At 33.5% G+C, this 20,940-nt stretch overlaps 2 protein-coding genes across 2 annotated transcripts; one reads left to right on the forward strand and one right to left on the reverse strand.

Annotated features, from left to right (window-relative positions):
• Nucleotides 1-4,296: 4,296 nt before the first annotated feature.
• On the forward strand, nt 4,297-4,703 carry ROT4 (DVL family protein). The gene has a single exon (XM_086249168.1). It carries the CDS (start codon nt 4,359-4,361, stop codon nt 4,575-4,577), a length of 219 nt encoding a protein of 72 aa, XP_086105294.1. The 5' UTR covers nt 4,297-4,358; the 3' UTR covers nt 4,578-4,703.
• Nucleotides 4,704-14,167: 9,464 nt separating this feature from the next.
• Nucleotides 14,168-18,861, reverse strand: LOC147281834 (cell division cycle protein 48 homolog). Its single transcript, XM_086246797.1, has 9 exons — nt 18,722-18,861; nt 18,451-18,616; nt 17,684-17,912; nt 16,385-17,151; nt 16,067-16,288; nt 15,890-15,961; nt 15,513-15,794; nt 14,771-15,130; nt 14,168-14,682 (listed from the first exon to the last, which is right to left on the reverse strand). The coding sequence occupies exons 1-9, from the start codon at nt 18,748-18,750 to the stop codon at nt 14,392-14,394; spliced, it is 2,418 nt and encodes an 805-aa protein (XP_086102923.1). The 5' UTR covers nt 18,751-18,861; the 3' UTR covers nt 14,168-14,391.
• Nucleotides 18,862-20,940: the final 2,079 nt, after the last annotated feature.

Consider the following 20,940-nt stretch of genomic DNA (forward strand, 5'->3'; position numbering starts at 1 on the left):
GGGCTAATTACATATATGATCACCCCCAATTTTGTGACACGTTTGGCTTGCCTCTCCGAACTAAATTTTTTATGCTTTACCTTTGAAACTCAATTTCGTTAAATACTTTAACCCAAACCGTAAAAAAAAAAAAAAAAAAAATTAATTTCTTCGTTAAATAGGCACACCTAGCGTCATATTAGCACCACGTGGCCTTTGCTTGAGGTCATTTTGGCTTCAATTAATAATTAACAAAACAATTAATACTATTGGGCAAAAGGCCACATGGCACAACACGTGTAAAACTAATGGAGAAATTGATTTTTTAATAGTTTTGAGGTAAAGTGTTTAATCAAATTGAATTTGGAGGGTGAAGTCGATCAAGGAATCAAAATGAGAATGATCAGTCCACCGCCCTAGCCCCCTTCCTTTGAATAACCCGGTTACCTACCAATTGAAAGAAGGAAATAAAGAACGGGAAAAGAAACGGCTCCGAAGAAAGAAATTGGGGTTCCCCAAAATATTTGAATGGAAATTCTTTTTCAGGGATACCAAGGAACAAAGTAACTCAACAATAGGGACTACGGAGAGGAGCTGTTCACTGGCTACAGGTTATTGAATTTATGGGGTAAAGTGTCAAAAAATTTAGACTTTTAGACTAGAGATAAAGTGTCAAAGATATATAATTTGGGGTCCTCTCTATAATTAACTCTTAATGATTTATGCCTACCCACTTCCACATTCACACGCTCCTCAATCTTCTTCTTCAGTTCATAAATAGTTGCACAAGATTGTATTTCAATCTCAGGTGTCACTTGTCCTCAAGTAATTATGATGAGCACCATGGCCACTAAGAACCAACAACGTACCACTCTTCACATAAAATTTTTGTAACTAATTTTCTTCTTTGGCTTTAAATACGTAAAATTCATATTGTATGGTATTTCGGTTCATTCTAGTACGTTACATTTTTTTTAGGAATAAAAAAAATTTCATTCCTGGATCATGAGTTGAAATTCACTTTCTAAAAGTGTGATCTCTTTCTTTAAACATGTATTAATTTCGACCTACTTTTATATAATGGATATGTTATGAGTAGGAGGTCACATATAACTGTGCTCCCAAGTATGATATCATCAATCCTCCTACAGCTGGGCTATTAACATTGTGATCCCCCGCTACAATAAATATACAAATTAAAGCAGTTGGGGGCCCAAACGGAACATACAACAATAGCTTTGAACCCACACACTTTGTTGATTTAGAATGTAGATGTAGATCTGCTTAGAACATTGGGAACTTGAACTGTTCCCGTACAGCCCATGAGGTCTATGATGAGCCACATCTTCAAATGTAGGTCAATTGGTCAAACTTGATATATATTAGGTCAGTAGACAACGCAAGAGAGTATCAATCTTCGGTTACTAATTATTTCACCTTGAATTAATGATCACGTGTGATGTTTTCAGTTGAACGAGTAATTATGATATCAACGGATCAGCATGATCATTGATCAAGTCTACTACCAATTCGGAATGATCACTATGATATACTTATTCCAAATTTAACCACCTAAATCCAATAGTCATTTGGGCAAATTTAATGGACCCTACATATAGTGTGTTTTTTTTAACTCAAAATTAAAGAGACAATGTTGCTATTAGTAGTGAACTATATCCATCACATGCATATGTTGTTTCATAACTTAGATCGAGCCATTTTACTCCAACACCTTTCAATATATGGATCTGATTAATCATTGCAAATGATGATGATTAGCACATGGCATCTGAAGGCATCTAGACCCATGTACATGCATGATCTTTGAGCTTTTTAATTTTTTTTTTGTTTTTTTTTTGGGACATGATTGATCTTTGAGCCTTTAATTAAGTTGCTAGCTAGCTGCTAGAATATGGGTCAGAAAGAGGATCACAAAATCAACGTACGTCATCTCGAGACAATTCCAGTCCTAGAGATTTCCTTGGCCAGTGATTTCCTGCATTTGCTTGAAAACTTCCAAATTCACTTTTCTTAATACTAATAAGGGTAAATTGCATTTATATGCATTAACTATACACCACTTTTTAATTTAGTATCTTAAATTTAAAAAGTTATATTAAGATACGTACACCAACTACAAAATCGTGTCAATTAGGTATCTCTGTTAGTCTAGTCGTCAAGAAGACCGTTATCTGATGACGTGACACACCACTAAAAGACTTCATTTCAATTTAGTACCTTAACTTTACCATGTTTTTCAAGTTCAAAAACTTGCAAATAAATAGATGTTTTCCAGTTTTTATCTCAACTTCACCTCAGTTTTTGACCCATTAAATCTCCACCAAAATTATCAATCTTATATTCATTTTGAAGTTATGAATCTCCTCTTTACAATCATATAAAAATCATGCAAAAATGAGTTATGAAACTCGAGATAATTTATCACAAAGTAAGGCAATTTCGGGTAACCTAATTTGTGACTACTTATCTCGCGTTTCATAACTCCTTTTTGAATTATTTCTATATGGTTATAAAGAAGAGATTCATAGCTTCAAAATGAATATAAGATTGTTGATTTTGGTGAAGATTTAATGGGTCAAAAGCTGAGGTGAAGTTTAGATAAAAACTGAAAAAACATTTATTTATTTGCAAATTTTTTGACTTAAGGTATGAACTTGAAAAACATGGTAAAGTTGAGCTACTAAATTGAAATAAAATCTTTTAGTGGTGTGTTACGTCATCAAATAACGGTCTTTTTGACGGCCAGACTAATGGAGGTACCTAACTGACACGGTTTCGTAGTTTGAGTACCTTAATGCAACTTTTTAAACTTAAGGTACCAAATTAAAAAATGGTATATAGTTAATGTATATAATTGTAATTAACTCTACTAATAATTACTTAGATAAGGCTCAATTAATTAATACCATGTTGTTAGTCAATTACATTACTTTGGAATAATATTGTTGTTGAAGTATGACCCCATCAGTACTTGCCACTTTACTTTCCATATTAATCATTTTAAGTTAAAGATCAAGGCAATGATTACTCTCTCTCTCTCTCTCTCTCTCTCTCTCTCATCTCACTACTGATTGAATATTAATGCCAAAATAGTAAAGTAATGTGCCATAATGGTTTAGCCAAAATAATTTAATCTGCCACAGGTTTTGATCAACTTATAGACCAGCTAGATCAAAGACGTACTTCTCTATAAAGCTAGCTAGCTAGCTAGCTAGAACCCTATTTAGTATTTACCAATCAATTTGCATTCTGTCAAGTGTGCTCATGACCACACTTAACTCTATGAACTGTATAATATGCAAGGAAGATGGCATATATATATATAATATTTGGAGTGCAGAGCATGCATTTATGAGTGTGGGGTAGGGTCATGGATTCTATTAATTACAGTTGTGTTGACCAAGAAATTATGTGACATGCACTCCTTGTCTGGAGCATCATAGAGGAAGCAGAAAAAAATGGAGCAAATAGTTAGCTGCCATGCACCGATAGCTAGTCAAATTAAAGAGCATGATGTTAATTATTTGAGTTGAATTTTCTACGTACTATAGTTAGTAAGGCGAGACCACAAAAAATTAATTCATATGCAGTGGTAGGGGCAGGTATTTTTATGGAGGAGACGTGGGGTGGGGTCATGGTAAATTGTATTTCTTAACATTTCATGTAAAAAATGGTAATTACTTGGCCCTTTCATTCTATGTAATTCATATGCTATCGTTATTCTCCTTGCAGACAGCTGGTGGGTTTGCAGTGTTCACAGTTCATACCCAACTCCCTATAATTATAACCTAAACCAGTGGCTCTCAAAGCCCTCCATCATCTCCATCATCTCTTTCTATTTAATACCCATAATATATACTACTTCTATTTACACCATCTTAGCTGCATGACCATGTAAAATTTAAATAAATAGATTTCACGTAATCGAGTTTTGCATTTATTAAAAAAATAAAACATACAATCATCAATTGAGATAGTAAGTACAAATCATTTTATTTTTTGAATCATTTTACAATATGTATGTATAGACTGATAATATAAAGGTAGCATATCTTAATGAGACACATGTTGTGAGATAAAGGTGACATATTGTCACGTACAAAAACTTTTTCAGTGTAACATATAAGAGAAGAGGAAAGACGTGGACCCCACTGTGGATCCCACGCCCCCCAATATAAAAAATTCTCTGGTATATAAAGAGCACAAGGCAGAGCCACATACATATGAATATATGATATTTACTGCTTGGATCTAGTGGTGGAGTAGTAGTACTAATAATAGTAGTAGTGAGAAAAGTATAAAGCTAGGTAGTAATAGCAGATCGATCGAAGCTGGCAGTAGTGAAGGAAAGTGATGAGATGAGTAGTAGTAGTAGTAGTAGTAGTAGTAGAAGCTTCAACAATAATCTGCAGGCGATGAATGGGTGCAGTACTGAGCCCTGCAACTGCAACTGCAGCCGATCATCATCGCTGGGTCAAAAGTGCAGCCATCTCTTGAAGAAGCAGCGCACAAAGTTCTACATCCTCCGCCGTTGCATAGCAATGCTCCTCTGCTGGCATGAACGCACTGACCCCTAGCTAGCCTCAGACTCCATCCATCAGACCAACCTTGCTAGCTAGCTTCTTAGTTTTGCTTAATTGCTTGCTTCATTTTCTCTCATCTGCATGTATTATTGTTAATCTATTTACATATATATATATATATATTTCTACAAGTGTAACTAAAATCCCTTCATGAAATTAGCTTCTAATTTGATGGAACCAAAATGTCTCCACTGTCAAGAACTCATAGTTTGAATAATCAATTTCATTGTTTTTTTTTTTTTGGCTTTTTGGTTTTTCCTTCACTTTTCCTCTTCACTTCTACATTAATTTTAAGGTGATATATGATGAATATTGCTGCTGTAAATTAAGAGCTCTTGGGATCAATATTGAGATTGAAAGGAATCCTGGGTTGTTTATAATTCTCAAGGTCATGAGTTATGGCTTAATTGGTATATATATATATATATATATATACACACACACACGATATACAGTCACATTTGTATATATATATATCATGTGCATATATATATATATTTTTATGATTCATATACATGAGTTATTTTGTGGCAATCCAAATCGTTTGTAAGGATCATCTTAATTGATAGATTATCTTTACAAAAGATATATATATATATACATGCACACATGTACACATATATGAACTGCATGTACGTTAAAAGATTAAACAAAATATCTTGTACCAAAAAAAAGAATAAACAAAATAAAAGATTCGCTTTATAAGATTCAGATATAACCAGGTCAGAGAATTCTGCAGTAACGTACATATATATATATATGTGAGAGTTAGAGTACTGCATATACTATATATAATCTGATTTTTCTTTTTGGTTCGTAATTTCTCATGTTGTTCCGATCCACACCAGTTTACAAAATAAGGTTTATAACTAATATTCATGATTTAATTAGTTAATTTTCAACCAAATTTTCTTGTTTTCTTTCCCTAACCTATATATATTTGAGATAAGGAAAAAGAATATATATATAGTTGTATTAAATTATTAATGCATGGGATATTGAATTAAATTTTCATAAATGGACAAAGTGGCATAGTTTTTTCCTTTAATGCATTTATAATGATGCCACCCATACCCCAATATCCTATATGATTTCTCGATTCGGACAATCTAATCACAAGGGGCCTTCTGTACTTTAGGGAACACCAGACAGCTAGGAGCAAGGAAACAATTATATTATTATTATTATTATTATTATTATTTGCTTTGGACCATACTTTAAAATCTAAATATATTGTTAGTTTTTTAGGGTCATGTGTCCTCACATCCCACCATGGTTTGATTTAATGTTCCTTGGTATGCAACAAAAGTTTGTGGTCAAGAAGATGGAATGCCATTGAGATCGAGTCGAATTCTTATCATAAATTAAATAAAGCTATAAGCCCAAATGAAAAACCCACACCTTTTGCTGGATATAATATAGGGTGCACATATAGTCTATATTGACAATTTATAAGTTACAAATTACAAAAGAAAACTGTGGATGTTCCATGGATGAAGGATAGGTGCATGGAAGTTTAATTTTCATTCTAACCCAGAAAATAAAATTGAAAATAAGAAAAGTGTAAATATCAATTTGTGTATCACTTATAATAATTACTATTGTTTTCTTTTGTAAGCTATATATATAAATGAAGGACTTAATTATGATTAAATTTTTCAAAAACTTGACAATTGTTCTTTGTTAATTAAAATATTAAAACAAAGCAATTTAATATTTTGAGGGTGAAATAGAAGAATAAAAATAAAAACTGGAAAAGTAATTATAAAGCCACACTCTCATTTTAAGCAACTCACTTCCTCACCGGTCACCGCTCATTTTTTAAGAAAAATAAATCTTATTAAAAAATTTACTGTAAATTTTAAAAAATCAATTGACGCTAACTCGATCACTATAGTCTATATGAATGAGAAAGTAGCAGATGCATAATGCTGTAAGCTTTTTAGGTGAAAGGTGGAGATGGACAAGGATCCCCTATCCATTTTCCTACCATGCTTGGTAAAAGGCTAAAATCTTAGCCATTGAACTCATCTTTCTCTCCCTTCTTTTTCTCTTTCTACTCTCTCTTTAATGGCTAAGATTTTAGCCTTGTACCAAGCATGGTAGAGAAAATGGGTAGGGAATCTTTGTCCGGTGGAGATACTTGTGTATGGGGCCATGGGCCGTGGCCCAAGGACACGTAGGGGGTGGGACCCACTGCGTACGTCAGTAGACAGCGAGAATCGTTGATAGGAAAATGAGATGGCAGTGGTACGATCCTCTGCTGTATGTGCAGGCTGTAGCCTCCCCCTCGTGCGGCCCTCTCTATAATGAGTGCTCGGGGTCCCACCAACTTCTGACCCTTGGATTACTGGTTAATTACAGTCCGATCACTTTCACAATTCACAGTTTCACCGACCTGAAATGAAATGCTCAGTCAATTTGGGGGACTGTAATTTCCCATCAAGGCTCAAGAGTCAAGACTGCTTTCCCTTTTTGGAATTCAAATTGATTGCTTTGGATTTAGACAGAGACGTTTCCTTTGACCATTATAAACATAAACTTTCGTCTAACTAAAGATATAGTTGTTGATTTGATATTTTAAATGAGATATGATTTTATATTTTATTATATAAATTTTTTTCTAATTTTAAGATAAAAATTAAGGTCATTGATTTTAATTACTAAATTTTAATAACTTTTTAGTTTAGGTACTAAAATTAAATAGCATTTTAGATTAAGTACTAGTTCAAAAGTCAAACAAAATAATAAAATAAAAGATATTAAAATTTACAAATATTACATCACATGCCACTACTATTAAAAAAATATATTACATCACAAATATTACATTAATTTATACTATATTATATTTAAAAAAAATCAATTCAGTCACAACTTAAATGTGACTGTCTTAGTAAATTAAAAGAGACAACTCATACCACTATACTATGTATTATTTTGAGTAAAAGTATTGTTTTGACATCTATTTATACCATATTGTAGTATAGTTTATCTAAAAATAATTCAATTAAGTCACAACTTAACTGTGACTGTCTCACAACTTAGATGTGACTGTCGTTCAGTTACAACTAAATTTAAAGTTGTGAGTGTCGTACAGTTACAACTAAATGTGAAGTTGAGACTACATTAGCAAATTTTCAAGATAATATAATAGTATCAAGGGTAATTTTGTCAAAACCTTATAAATTTTAACTAACATTCATCATAAGTGGGCCAAAGGACAAAAATGTCAAATAGAAAAGGCTCAAATCAAAGGTGCCAACATATTTGTGACGTAATCTAAAAAACTATATTTAAATTTAGTAGTTCAATTGAAATATTATATGGTCTTCATGCTATACCAAAAAATTATTGGAATTTGATATTTAATCCTAATTTTCTATAAAAACTATCTCTTAAGATGTCAAATCAATTTATATTTTTATTATAGATAAATTTTTCTCATATCTATAATACTTTTGAAAAAAAAAATTAGTACAAATTTTAAAATTTGATACCAACTAGTACATATAAGACTCAATTTTAACCTTTAAATTGTGACTAATTTACTTTTTCATATTAGGGTATCGATCTATTTGTATGTTATTCGATGCTTATATTAGAACTCATGAAAGTAATAAGATATTGAGATAATTAGGCTTGGATCTTTTAAAAAATTAATTTTTAGAAGAAGACTGAGGGTGTTTTAAAATTTATAAGAAAATTCTTTTAATTGATAATAAAGTCTTTTAATTTGTAATTTTTTTTAATTCATAATAAAGTCCTTTTAATTTATAAGAAATTTTTTTTAAATTCATAATAAAGTCTTTCCCCGATTTGAAGGGTATTTCTTCTCATAGACTGTAGAGTGGGTTTTATAGAGGCGGTATGCCCAAAATTTCGAAGTTAAAACCTAAAATAAATCCGTCAAATAAGAAAAATAAAAAGACTTGATTAAAAACCCTAAATCATTACCGGTCTTATTCTAAGAAAGACTCATAAAATAAACTGGACTCTAAGTCTCCATAAGATATTTACCATATTTTTGGATTTTTGAGTTTATTTTACAAGGATTATTTAATTTCATAATTTGAATTGTTCATATTTAAAGTTTCTTACAAATTTCATATTTTCATGCTAGTTAAAAATCAATTACATGCAAAAATAATCAACCATATAATTATCATTATAATAATATAAGTTATAAGAGTGGGTATGATCAAGGGTTTAAATTTCGATTATAGAGGGGTTCGAAATCGAAACTGATAATTCTTAATTTTTCGTGATAATTTCGCCGAAATCCTCGAAATTTCGCCGAAATTTTCGGCGGGTGAGATCGAGGGGGAAAGAGAGGGTGGCGACATGGGGGAGATGAGGAAGAAAGAGATAGAGGGAGGAAGAGATGAGGGTTGGACTGAATTGATTTTCGGTGGGTTTTGGCTGTAGGGAGCGGCGGCATTGGGAGATGAGGGAGAAAGAGGGGAGGGAGAAAGAGATGAGGGTGAGGGTGGAGATGCAGAGAGAGAAAGATAGAGGAATAAAAAAGAGAGAGAGAGAGAGAGAGAGAAAAGAAAAAAAAAAAAAGCACACGCAGCCACAGCCCACAGGAGAAGCAGAAAATAGAAGAAATTAGAGGAAGGAAAGAAAAGGAGAAAAGGAGAGCCATGGGGAAAGAAAAGAAAGGAAAGAAAAAAAGAAGGAAAGAAAAAAAAAAGGAAAAAGAAGAAAAGAAAAAATAAATAAAAGGAAAACAAAGAAAAGAAAAGAGAAACAAAATAAAAGGTTTTCTTTTGATTGATGTTTGACTGTTTGGGGCTTTTGGACAATTGGAAAGAAAAAAATGGTTTGGGATTTCGTTTGGTCGTTTTGAGATTTCGTTTAGTTGTTTTTAAACCCTAAACCAGTAAACTTTAATACATTTTTATATAAAAAATAATTAAAAATACCCTAAAGGGCCTAAACCCTAATATCCTATACGATATCTTAAACAATATAGAATAGGGATTAATACCATTTTGCTCCCCAAACTATTACACTTGTATCAGTTTGCTCCCCAGACTTCTAATTTGAAAAATTAAGGACTCTGACATTTTCAATTTTGCCAATTGAGATTCTTTTGTCAATTTACACATTTTTTATCCAAATCTTTGAGGGCAAAATGGTCCCTTCCAATTAGATCTTATCATTTTTTCCTCATACATCATTTTTCCTCTTTTATTTCTTGCTAAATTTTGCTTGATCATCTCGACATTTTAGATGAAAAATGTATAAATTGACGGAATAACCTTAATTGGCAAAATTGAAAAAGTCAGGGTCCTTAATTTTCCAAATTAGAAGTCTGGGGAGCAAACTGATACATGTGTAATAGTCTGGGGAGCAAAATGACATTAATCCCTATAGAATATAGATTATAAAGTATATAGGGTTTAGTGTATAGATTATAGAGTATAAAAAGTATTAGGGTATATAGGGTTTAGTATTAGGATTTCGTGTATAGATTATAGAGTATAAATAATATACTAATTTCATTTATTCATTATACTAATTTTATTTAACAGTATTTGTCTTCAAAGCGCATTATATTCATCTTATATCACATGAAACATATTATATAATTTGGTTTCTTCAATGTTTTTTATTAATGTAGTAGATAATATGTTAAATAAACATATGGTAAAGTTTCATTCAAAATTTTCGTATTTTGATAACAATTTACGTCGTTTCCGTCTAATTTTTGTCGAAATTTAAAAATCTTTGAAATTTCTGTTGAAATTTCCTCGAAATCTGAAATTTTATTCCTTGGGTATGATACAAACGTTCGCATCCTACATGGACAAATTGGACGACCCCAAAAAACTATATCCCATAATAAAAATGAGTAAACTTGTCAATTTAATACTGAAAAAATATGTGTACCATAAGGACCTCCGCATGGTAGCAAATGCCATAAGCTATGGCATCTCATGACTTAGACAAGTAATCCATACTATAGTCTAGGCAAGATATGTCGTATCATGGACTAAACAAGCCATGTCATTCCATGGGCCATGGCCAAAGCAAGTCATATCATGTTATGTTATAACTTGGACAAACTATGTCATGTCATTGTCTACACGAGATAATTTAAGTAATGATTTTTAATTTAACTATTTTTTTCTTATAAGAATGAACAATTTATATTATACAATTATATTATGAAAGAAGTTCAAAGAAAGATTGTGTTATCATGTAGACGCTTGTATGATGTGAATGTTGTTGTCATTGTTGGATCGATAAGTTGATTATTTTTTATCTGTAGAATATAAATTTTGTAACCATTCGATCTATGAATATATTAGTGGGGATATATATATATATATATACAGGCTCCTTTTATTGAGGTATCTCTCAATTTATTTATGTTGATGTATACCTTATTAGGGCTCACACGAGCCGTTTTGTGTCAATCCGAACCGTTTATTTTTTACATTTTCATTGATAGATCATCCTTGCAAAAAATTAGCCAAATCTGAAATCATTTGCCTATCTAACTTTGATCAAATAAATGAACGAAGCAAATATTTTCAATGAAACCGTTCATTTGTTTTATCAAAATTAGATAGGTAAATGATTTCCGATTTGACTAATTTTTTGTAAAAATGATCTATCAATGAAGATGATCATTGCGAACGGTTCAGATCGACACAAAATGACTCGTGTGAGCTTCAACAAGATCATACCTCAACATAAATAAGTTGAGATATACGTTAATAGAAAGAGTCTGTATATATATATACACGTACACACCGTATAAGGTCTTCCAAAAGAACAGTAAGTGTGAAGATGTATTGTAAACCCCATTCTCCATTTTTACTCCAAAAGAAAACACCATGCCGGGAATGCCAAAAATAAAAGAAGGGATATATTAAAGTCAGTGACAAAATGGTAATGTGCGGGGCCTGGTTGGAGGCTAACACGTGCATCCCTGACATGCATGGTTGAAAAACGTGATGTTACAGTGTTTACATTCGTGGCAAGAACCATCCATGTGTACACGCACGTGTGTGCAAACAAAAAGTACTGAAGAGCTAGAAGAGGCGCCAACCAACCCTACATTTTTCCTCCTTTTAGGTTATCTTCTTCAACCACTTGTCAGTTGGTCCCATAATTCATTTCATTGGTAAATGGCATCAACTGGCTAATAGACCATCACGGATCATCAACTTCATTTGTATTGAATTCGTATGTGATATGATATATATAGTTGTGACATTTTAATAGATTTCAATGGAATATTTTTTAAGAAGAACGATGCTTCGGTCCTCATGTTTGAGAACTAATTTTGTCCTTATGGCCAATTAAATGAGCACATGATGGAATAAAGTTGGTCTTCAAACATAAAGACCCAAACATTGCTCATACAGGAAAGTTAAATTCAGTTTTTAATTCATATTTTATTTTAAGGTGAGGATAATTAATATACTCGATAAAATGACAATTGAGATAAGCAGCTTAATTATAGTAATTTCTTATCCCCAGGAAGAAAAATTCATGGATTTGTCAGCGGACCTGACGTTTGAGTTGCCCATCTGATTTTTACCCCATGTTCCACGCGTTTCATAAGAGGGCATAGATAAAAGAAAACTCTATGGTACAACAGATATATATGACATACACATGTATTTTCTTTTGAATTTGTAGGTTTACTTTTTCATAAATTTGTGAATCACTAGATTTATTTATATTTATTCATTTATATGTTATACGTTTTCTGTATCATAAACCAAGCCTATGGATGAAATGCAATCTTATATATGTGTTAAATACCTACCATTCTAGGTGAGTTTGCAGTGTTGGCTCATGGCTGAGTCACATAATGTAGGATATGGGACCTCCTCCCTTCATAAATGGGAGGAAAATGGAAGCAAGATGGGAAATGTGGTGGGGTACAATTACAAAGGCTTGTCAACACACATAATTGATATCTAGCTATAGCTACATCCACGATAAGATGTGCTTCTCGATCACATTATTATTATTACTATTATATATGGTATATGATATGATTTGATGTTTTTCTTATGCCATTATGAGTCTGGCAAAGCATTAGGTGATTGTCAACTAACCTTTGTCCTCTCCCATTTCAGAAACATCATGCTGTTTTATGATTGTTTGAGGAAAAGGTGTTGCACTTGTTACATAAGATCACTCCACCAGCACCTATAGAAATTAAACTACTCCATAAGCTCATGTTCAGTTTGGATTGTAGACTGCAACTCACCATCATGAAGCCCATTTATCTGACTCTTCTGTAGAAAAAATCCAATTTTCTGACTGACTTGGTTAATTGTCAGAAGGTCCTTAGTTGATATTCTAAAAACTAGAAAATATTTTTCTTTACAAGTCATTCTTGTGTCATCAATCTCGACCTTAGGATTGAAATTATTATTTTTTTCTGGAAATTAAAACCTCTCTAGGATATTAGGCTTTTAGCTGGAATATTTGACACCAAAGATGAGGTGTGAAAGGACTTATCAGTACCAAGGACAAGAAGAAACCTAAAAGTGAGTAAACAAGGAATGCATGGATGGAATGAGGAGCCATTAATTTCTTGTTTCCATTGGCATATATAGTCTAATCAGTGCCTCCTAAACACAAACTATGGATGGTTATTACTCAAACACCCTTCATCTTCTTCTTTATTCCAAGCTTGCTGCCTGCTTTACTATGGACAATTGATGGTCATGACTCCCATTGCCCTGCATTCTTAAGTTGGTTTTGCCTTGGTGGGTGCTCTGCTTGTCCCAAGTCTAGACACTCGATCCATTATCATTTCATCCTTGCTATTTACATTATTGCATTCATTTGAATTCTTTGTGAGATAAAATAAAATCTAGAACATGCTAAAATTTCAATGCTCTCTAGCCAAACAATTCGAACCTACTCCAAATTAGTGATTATTATGAGCTAAAAACTTAAAATTATTATTAATCCAATATCAAAATAGCAGTTGTTAAAACCCTTGTTTACATGTGCAACTTTTTCTAATAAAGAAGAGAATAAAAATCAACTGCATCTTGAACAGTTGAACCTTGAAATGCAATTAGCTATTTTTTAATGCGTGGTGTATTTGATATCTATTGATTCTCAATATTGTATTTTCTTATCTGATTTTGCCATTTTACTAGAATCTCCTTTTTTTGGTTGGTAAAGCATCCCACCCAACATTAACTGTATCCCACGAGACACCCCCTCCATTCATAATAACAGAGAAAAGGAAAAACTACTAAAAGCTTTGGGGTCCTAGAAGCCATGTCCATGTTTAAAGATTTTCCACAAAGAGGGTCGAAGTGTAAGCAAGGGAGGCTGGACAACCATGTCCATGATCATCTTTTTGTTGCTTACGATTTGATTTCCACTCTTTGAAGTTTGGGAATGACAGTTAAAACTAAAAAGGATTGATTGGGAAGGAGGAAAAAGACCAAAAGCAGAAATGAAGTAAAATGAATCTGAAAAACCAGGGAGATAATTAAAAACCTGCATAAGAACACAGCTAAGTAGCTAACATATGATAAACAGATGCCAAAGAAACTAGTGTATAACATCAACACTATTCCAAGCACTTGAAGTAAAGATGCTGAGTTTTTGCATTATCCATTATAATCTTAAAAAATAATTAACACTGTTTTTAACTTCGTAGTATCCAAGGGTTATCCGATGGCAGGAATCCCAGGGCCTTTCTTGGGTACAATAATGATTAAATGGACTCTTCCACCACCACATCATAAATGGAATCCAAAATGCAAGTTGGAATTCAAACATGAACGAGACAAATACTGAAACTATCCTAATTGTAAAGGTCATCTTCATCAGCCGCACCAGCAGTGGTTGCAAAAGGGTCAGATGCCGCAGCCGTGGAACCACTCTCTGCGAACCTGAACTCTGTTCCAAATCCTCTTGACTGCTGCAATGTCTGTGCAAATGCCTGGTACTTGCGGATATCAGCATCACTAACACTCCTACGAGCATACTTCATTGATTCCTCAAAATGAGCTGCCCTGATCTCTGCTACCTCATCGTCAACATCCTCCTCCATAGCCTCAGGATTCTCGCTTCTCCTCCTCTCCCTCTCGATATCCTGCAAGATGAGAAAATAATGGTTAAAATCAAAGAAAGATGTGTCACAAAAAGATGAACAAGTATCCAGGAATAGTGCAATATCATACCTTCTCAATATTCTCTCTAATGGCATATTTGCAAGCACGCTGGCATATTTCTGTGATATCAGCACCACTAAATCCTTGGGTGTACTTGGCAAGGGCTCTGATGTCCACATCTTTAGAAACTGGAGATTTCCTCAAGCAAGCCTTGAATATTTGATAGCGAGATTCCTCATCAGGGAGAGGGATGTAAATCAACTGATCCAGACGACCTGGACGTAGAAGTGCAGGGTCTATAATGTCAGGCCTGTTGGTAGCCCCAATAATGAAAACCGTTTTCTTTGCAGTCATTCCATCCATTTCTGTAAGGAGCTGGTTCAAAACCCTATCAGCAGCACCCCCAGCATCACCTACGCTACTACCTCTCTGCAAGATTTAAAAATAAAGTAATAAGCATATATATAATAGATAAATAGATAAACAGCATCAGATCATGACCCAAGAAAATACTGCAAATTTTTTTGGTCAAAACTACTCTTTTTTTTTGGCTGAGGCTGTGAGGAGTTGCCAACCCCACAGTAAACAGTAGTGTCTAATAGAGTATGTGTGTGTGCTAAGTTATGAAACCAAACTAATAATTTAAGTTGTCGTCCTAGAATGCTAAGTTTTCTCCTGTTTAGTCATTGTTAAATTATGGTGCAAAACTTCCTTTTTTCCGTATTGAACTTATTGTTGATTAATTATAGTATTCAAATTAGTAGCCATTGTTAGTAAAAAGGAATGATTTTGCATAAAGAAGGGCTCAAACCTGAGTTGCGATGGAATCAAGTTCATCGAAGAAGAGGACACATGGAGCAGATCCACGAGCCTTGTCAAAAATTTCCCGTACATTGGCCTCACTCTCTCCAAACCACATCGTAAGCAATTCAGGTCCCTTGACACTGATGAAGTTTGCCTGACACTCATTGGCAATGGCCTTGGCCAGAAGAGTTTTACCACATCCAGGAGGGCCATAGAAAAGAACTCCCTTTGAAGGTGACATTCCAAATTTCTCGAATTTCTCAGGATGCTCGACAGGATATTGAACAGTCTGCATGAAAAGAAAATACAGGAATAAATATTGAAAGTACCAGAAATAAATGAAATAATGTTGAACAAACAATCCAATGGAGTAAACTCAATTACCTCTTGAAGTTCCCTCTTAACATTCTCGAGACCTCCAATATCAGACCAGCTAACATTGGGCACTTCAACAACCTGGACAATCAAAAACATGAAATTATGGATTCCATCCAATGTGCAAGGTGCCTAATCATCAAGACAAAACTCTATGCCACTTGAAACACAAAGCTAAATACTTACTGTTTCACGAAGAGCAGATGGGTTGCTTGTTCCAAGGGCTGTCGAGAAGTGCTCGTTTGTAACTGCCATTGAATTGAGTATCTCAGCATCTATTGACTCATCTTCTAAGTCAATCACATCCATCTTCTCTCTGATGCATTGAAGTGCAGCCTCAGTACACAAAGCAGCTAGATCAGCACCAACATAACCATGTGTTTCCTTGGATATCTTTTCTAAATCAACCTATATAATAAAAGTCCAAAACATTCTATTAGTACTTTATAAAAGAAGGAAAAAAGCACAATAACTTAAAAAAAAAAAAATCATATTTGATATTACATCTTCAGCAAGCTTCATGTTCTTTGTATGAATACGGAGAACCTCAAGACGCCCAACTTCATCTGGAACACCAATATCTATTTCCCTATCAAATCTTCCAAACCTTCTAAGAGCCGCATCAATACTGTTTGGACGATTGGTAGCCCCAATAACAATCACATGTGCCCTGGATTTTAGTCCATCCATGAGAGTCAAGAGCTGGGAAACAATCCTCCTCTCAACTTCCCCATGTGTTTTCTCTCTCTTGGGAGCAATTGAATCAATCTCATCAATAAAGATAATTGATGGTGCATTCTTCTCTGCTTCTTCAAAAGCTTTCCTGAGGTTGCTCTCACTCTCCCCAGCCAATTTTGACATAATTTCTGGTCCATTGATGCAGAAAAAGAATGCCCCAGTTTCATTAGCAACAGCTCGGGCAATTAGAGTTTTACCCGATCCAGGTGGTCCATACAGAAGAATACCCTTTGGTGGCTTCACACCAATTGACTTGAATAGCTGAGGATGCCTTAGTGGCAGCTCCACTAATTCACGAATCTGAGCCATCTGTTTCCTAACACCCCCAACATCATCATAGCCAACCTCATCTAATCTGTCCTCATCCTCCCTCCTCACAGGCTCCCCCTCACAGAAGATTTCAGTGTCTGGTGCAACCACACAGTACTCAGGAGGGTCAGTCTCAATAACCTTGAACTCTACACTCCTCATTCCTCCTCTCACAAGGAAGAGATCACCCTTCCTCACTGGGCGGTAGGCCTCCAGGAAATAAGCTGCAAAATAGATCAGAAGACAGGGTAAAAATGCATGCCACAAAGAATTGAACCGAAACTCAGTGCTACAATCATTTAGTTCTCATAATTATCACTTATCAGTAATAGCTACAATATATTTTAAACAGAAACTTATGTCAGCATAATTAATTTGTGATGCGGCTAGGATATGTAGCTAAAATATGTTCCCCTGAGCATATACTCTTTAATCTGAACAGATTCAATTAAATTATGAGTTAAAATATCTTCTTCAACTTGGACAATGAATTCTATAAAGGAAAAAAATCGTAGTTCTCAGCATCATGTGTCTATGAAGTAACTATATGTTTCAGTTATTACTCCTTTAAAACAGCAGCACTAACTGTAAAAGTTAAAACATTTTATTTGAAATTTATGTTGTTATTGGCATAGCTTACTAGGAATGATAAGAGTTCCAAACTAAAGCAATTATTTTTTATCTCAGTATGTGTATGTATTCACATGTTAACTACAGTTACAGCTGAGAATAAAGAAGGTTAAAATAGAAACTAACGTTTCAAGTATGCATCAAACAGATTTCCAGTGACCCCTTCAATAGTGTCATCTACAGGAAGGATGTGCACACGCTTTCCATACTTGACATCAGCACATTGGTGAACAGAAACAACATCCCCAAGCCTAACCCTTAGGTTGCTCCTCACAACCTTGTTCATCCTAATCTTTGGTTCATCACAAGTATCATCAGCAAGAGCAATGCAGATTGTATCCTTTCTTTTCTTTCCCTAAACACCAATAAAAAGAAATAAAACGTAAAGAATTAGTTGTTGTATTTCTTTATAATCCCAAGGTCATGCAGTACAGTGTATATAGGGAGAGCTACTGCTGTTAGTACCAAAGCTCAATCCATAACAGCCACTAACAACACTGAGCTAACAAAATCACAACGGAGTCCTAATATGGGTATTCATAAAAAAAAACAAAAACAAAAAACTGAATGCGTAATTTTAAAACCCCATAAATAAAGAATTGTTTCGAATAGTCATTCCCCCAGAAACTTCTAGATTCCTGAACCAGTATAAAAACATAAACTTGACTAACAAAAATCCCAATACTTCAGACCCCAGAACACAACCAATTCCCAGATCCCAAAGAAAATACAGAAAACCCATCAACCCAGTTAAAAATAAAGCATTTACTCACTACCCAAAACCTTAATTTTCCATTAGCCCTAACTAGAAAACGTCTGCAACCAAAACTCCATCAATATTTCTATTTTTATATATAAAGGGAATAGAAGAATAATAGACATGTAAATCGAACCTTGATCAAGATAGTGTCGCCACGGAAGAGCTGGAGCTTCTCCATGGTCTCCGGGTGGAGAGCGACGACCGAGTTGTCGTCGTTGATAGCTTCATCCACAACAAGCCGATTCGCTGCCTTCTTGCGCTCCAGAATCGCCGTGCTGAAGTCCCTTTTGGTCCCCTTACTGAAACAAAAACCACAATCACATTAACACCCCCAAAATCCCCAAAAAAACAAAGTTAAAAAAAAAATCGAAGCAAGTAAAATTGAAGGGGGATCTGGGGATTACGGGTCAGAAGATTCAGCTTTGTCCGACATCTTCAAGCTCAGAGCAGACCGACGAAGACGAAGACGAAGAGAGAGAGATAGAGAAAGAGTTGGAGATTGTTTCGGTGTTGAAGAGAGCAATAAATAGTAAAGTAATTTTGTGAGTTGTGAGTTGGGGGTTGAGGTATTTATAATCGAGGTAAAGTGGTAAACTCCTTTTCTTGTTAGGAAAGAAAGGTTTTTTTGGTTTACTTATTTTTCAGTCTAGGAATAAAACTTGGTTTTTAATTTATTTTTTTCTTTTATTTAAAAAACCTACAAACAATTTCTTTTTCATAAAACTTGGTTGCTAACTTGCTATTTCTTTTTCTCCTTTTTATTTTGGGAAACCAACAAATAATTTGTTTTCAATTTAGGTTTATAACAAGATAATGAATTGAAACAATAATGTCATTTGAAATTCAAGATTAATGTTGATAATATAAATAAGCATTTAGATTTATTAGGCACTTACATAATCATAACTTATTATACGATATGTAGTCGAGTTTCTAAACTAAGATTTATTGTGTTGCATAGAGTTTTTAGGGCTGACTTAAACATTGTGCACTTTCATTCTCAATTATATAACATTAATGATTTGTTGGTAATTAATCAATGGATATATGTGTTTGAGCCTAAAATGAGATTTTGAGGCAAATAATATGTAGTTATATAATGGAGTCTTTTGTATTTCTTTATGATAGTGGAAGGATAACTACTCTTTGTTCTGATTGTGGAAGAAGTTGAAGAACTGAAGAAGTAGGAGGTTAATAATACTATATGGATTGAGAGAAATCAATATTAGAGAATATGGAGATAAATTCTCATTATTCTCTTCTTTGGATTAGTCTAACAAATCAATTTTAATACTTAAAGCATCAACATTTTAATCTTCGAGAATGTTCTATTCTCTGTTCTTGTTTTTATCTTATCTTTAAGTGGCCTCCGACTAAACAAAATTGGGTTACTAAAGTTGGGCTCCTCCTAAGTTGTTGAAGGCTTGGTTATTGGGCTTTATTGGGGGACATGCTGGTTATTAGTTTTAGACTTTAAAAAATTTTGCTTGGGACACATCTCTCATGAGATTCATATAAATTTTAAATTGAGAAAATTACATCATTGGTCCACTTATTATTCGCTTAGTTCTATATTGGTCTATGATTTGTTTTTGTTTCTGATCCACTAATTTTGTGGTGTGTCTCATTATGGTCAAAACAGTCAAATTAGCACAAACTGCCATCTATTTTAATCTTTTTGCCACACATATGGGGCACTATTGTGAATTAATATGGAAAGTGGACCACAATAGTGCCTTATGTGTGCAATAAATAACTAAAATATACCGTCATTTGTGTTAATTTGATAGTTTAGACCAAAATGGAAAACATCACAAAATTAGTAAAATAATAAAAAAACAAAAACAATATTATGGACGAATATGAAATTTTCTAAATAATAAGTAGACCAATGATGTAATTTTCTCAATTTTAAAATTATGAAATTTACTCCGAACACCAATATCATTTGAAAAAAAAAAACCTTTATTTCATTTATTTAAAACTCAAAACTATTAAAAAAAAAAAAACAAAGTGGGTGGAGTCAGCCACCCCCTCCCTGAATAGGGGCCTCATTTTGGGATATCATCAACCACCTTCTCACCTTGAGTAATTTTTTAGTATGACCATCACACTGTTATGTGGTATTACTAATCCACATATTTTATTTTTAAAAACTAATCTACACATGTTATAACATGTATATATTATTAATATTATACCTTAATAGTATAAATTCTTCATCCACCAATGTTATAACACGTAGATTAGTAATACCACTTATATTATAACACGTTGTCCATCCATATTATAACACTACTTGAAAAACTTTGATCACTATTTCATTGGTGAAGCCATCCTTAGGCCTGGGTGGGCATGACCCTCCCAAGCTTATTAAACATTCATTTTAAAACATAAATATTACAATATAGAAATCTCAAAGACTTACATACATTTTGTTGTTGTTATTAGGCCAAAACCCTGCTTGAACAGAAAATTCTTATGCTTACTCATTCCACTTATTTCTAACCCAAATGAAGTTATTAATGAACCCTAATTTATAAAGGGATAACATTATGTTATTATCTTTAAAAAAAAAATTATATCTATGACAGCACTTTGCGTCGGAAATTATTCTCCTCTT

The sequence above is a fragment of the Dryas octopetala genome, chromosome 6, assembly GCF_963921425.1.
Source record: "Dryas octopetala chromosome 6, drDryOcto1.1, whole genome shotgun sequence".
Lineage (NCBI taxonomy): Eukaryota > Viridiplantae > Streptophyta > Magnoliopsida > Rosales > Rosaceae > Dryas > Dryas octopetala.

What these genes read in the sequence shown, in the direction of transcription:
- ROT4 (XM_086249168.1), top strand. Translation starts at nt 4,359, where the DNA reads ATGAGTAGTAGTAGTAGTAGTAGTAGTAGTAGAAGCTTCAACAATAAT.
- LOC147281834 (XM_086246797.1), bottom strand. Translation starts at nt 18,750, where the DNA reads ATGTCGGACAAAGCTGAATCTTCTGACCC. An exon ending in ACATGAAGCTTGCTGAAGAT is followed by an intron (nt 16,289 to 16,384) that starts GTAATATCAAAT and finishes TTTATTATATAG; the next exon opens with GTTGATTTAGAAAAGATATC. An exon ending in TTGATTCCATCGCAACTCAG is followed by an intron (nt 15,131 to 15,512) that starts GTTTGAGCCCTT and finishes TAAATCTTGCAG; the next exon opens with AGAGGTAGTAGCGTAGGTGA.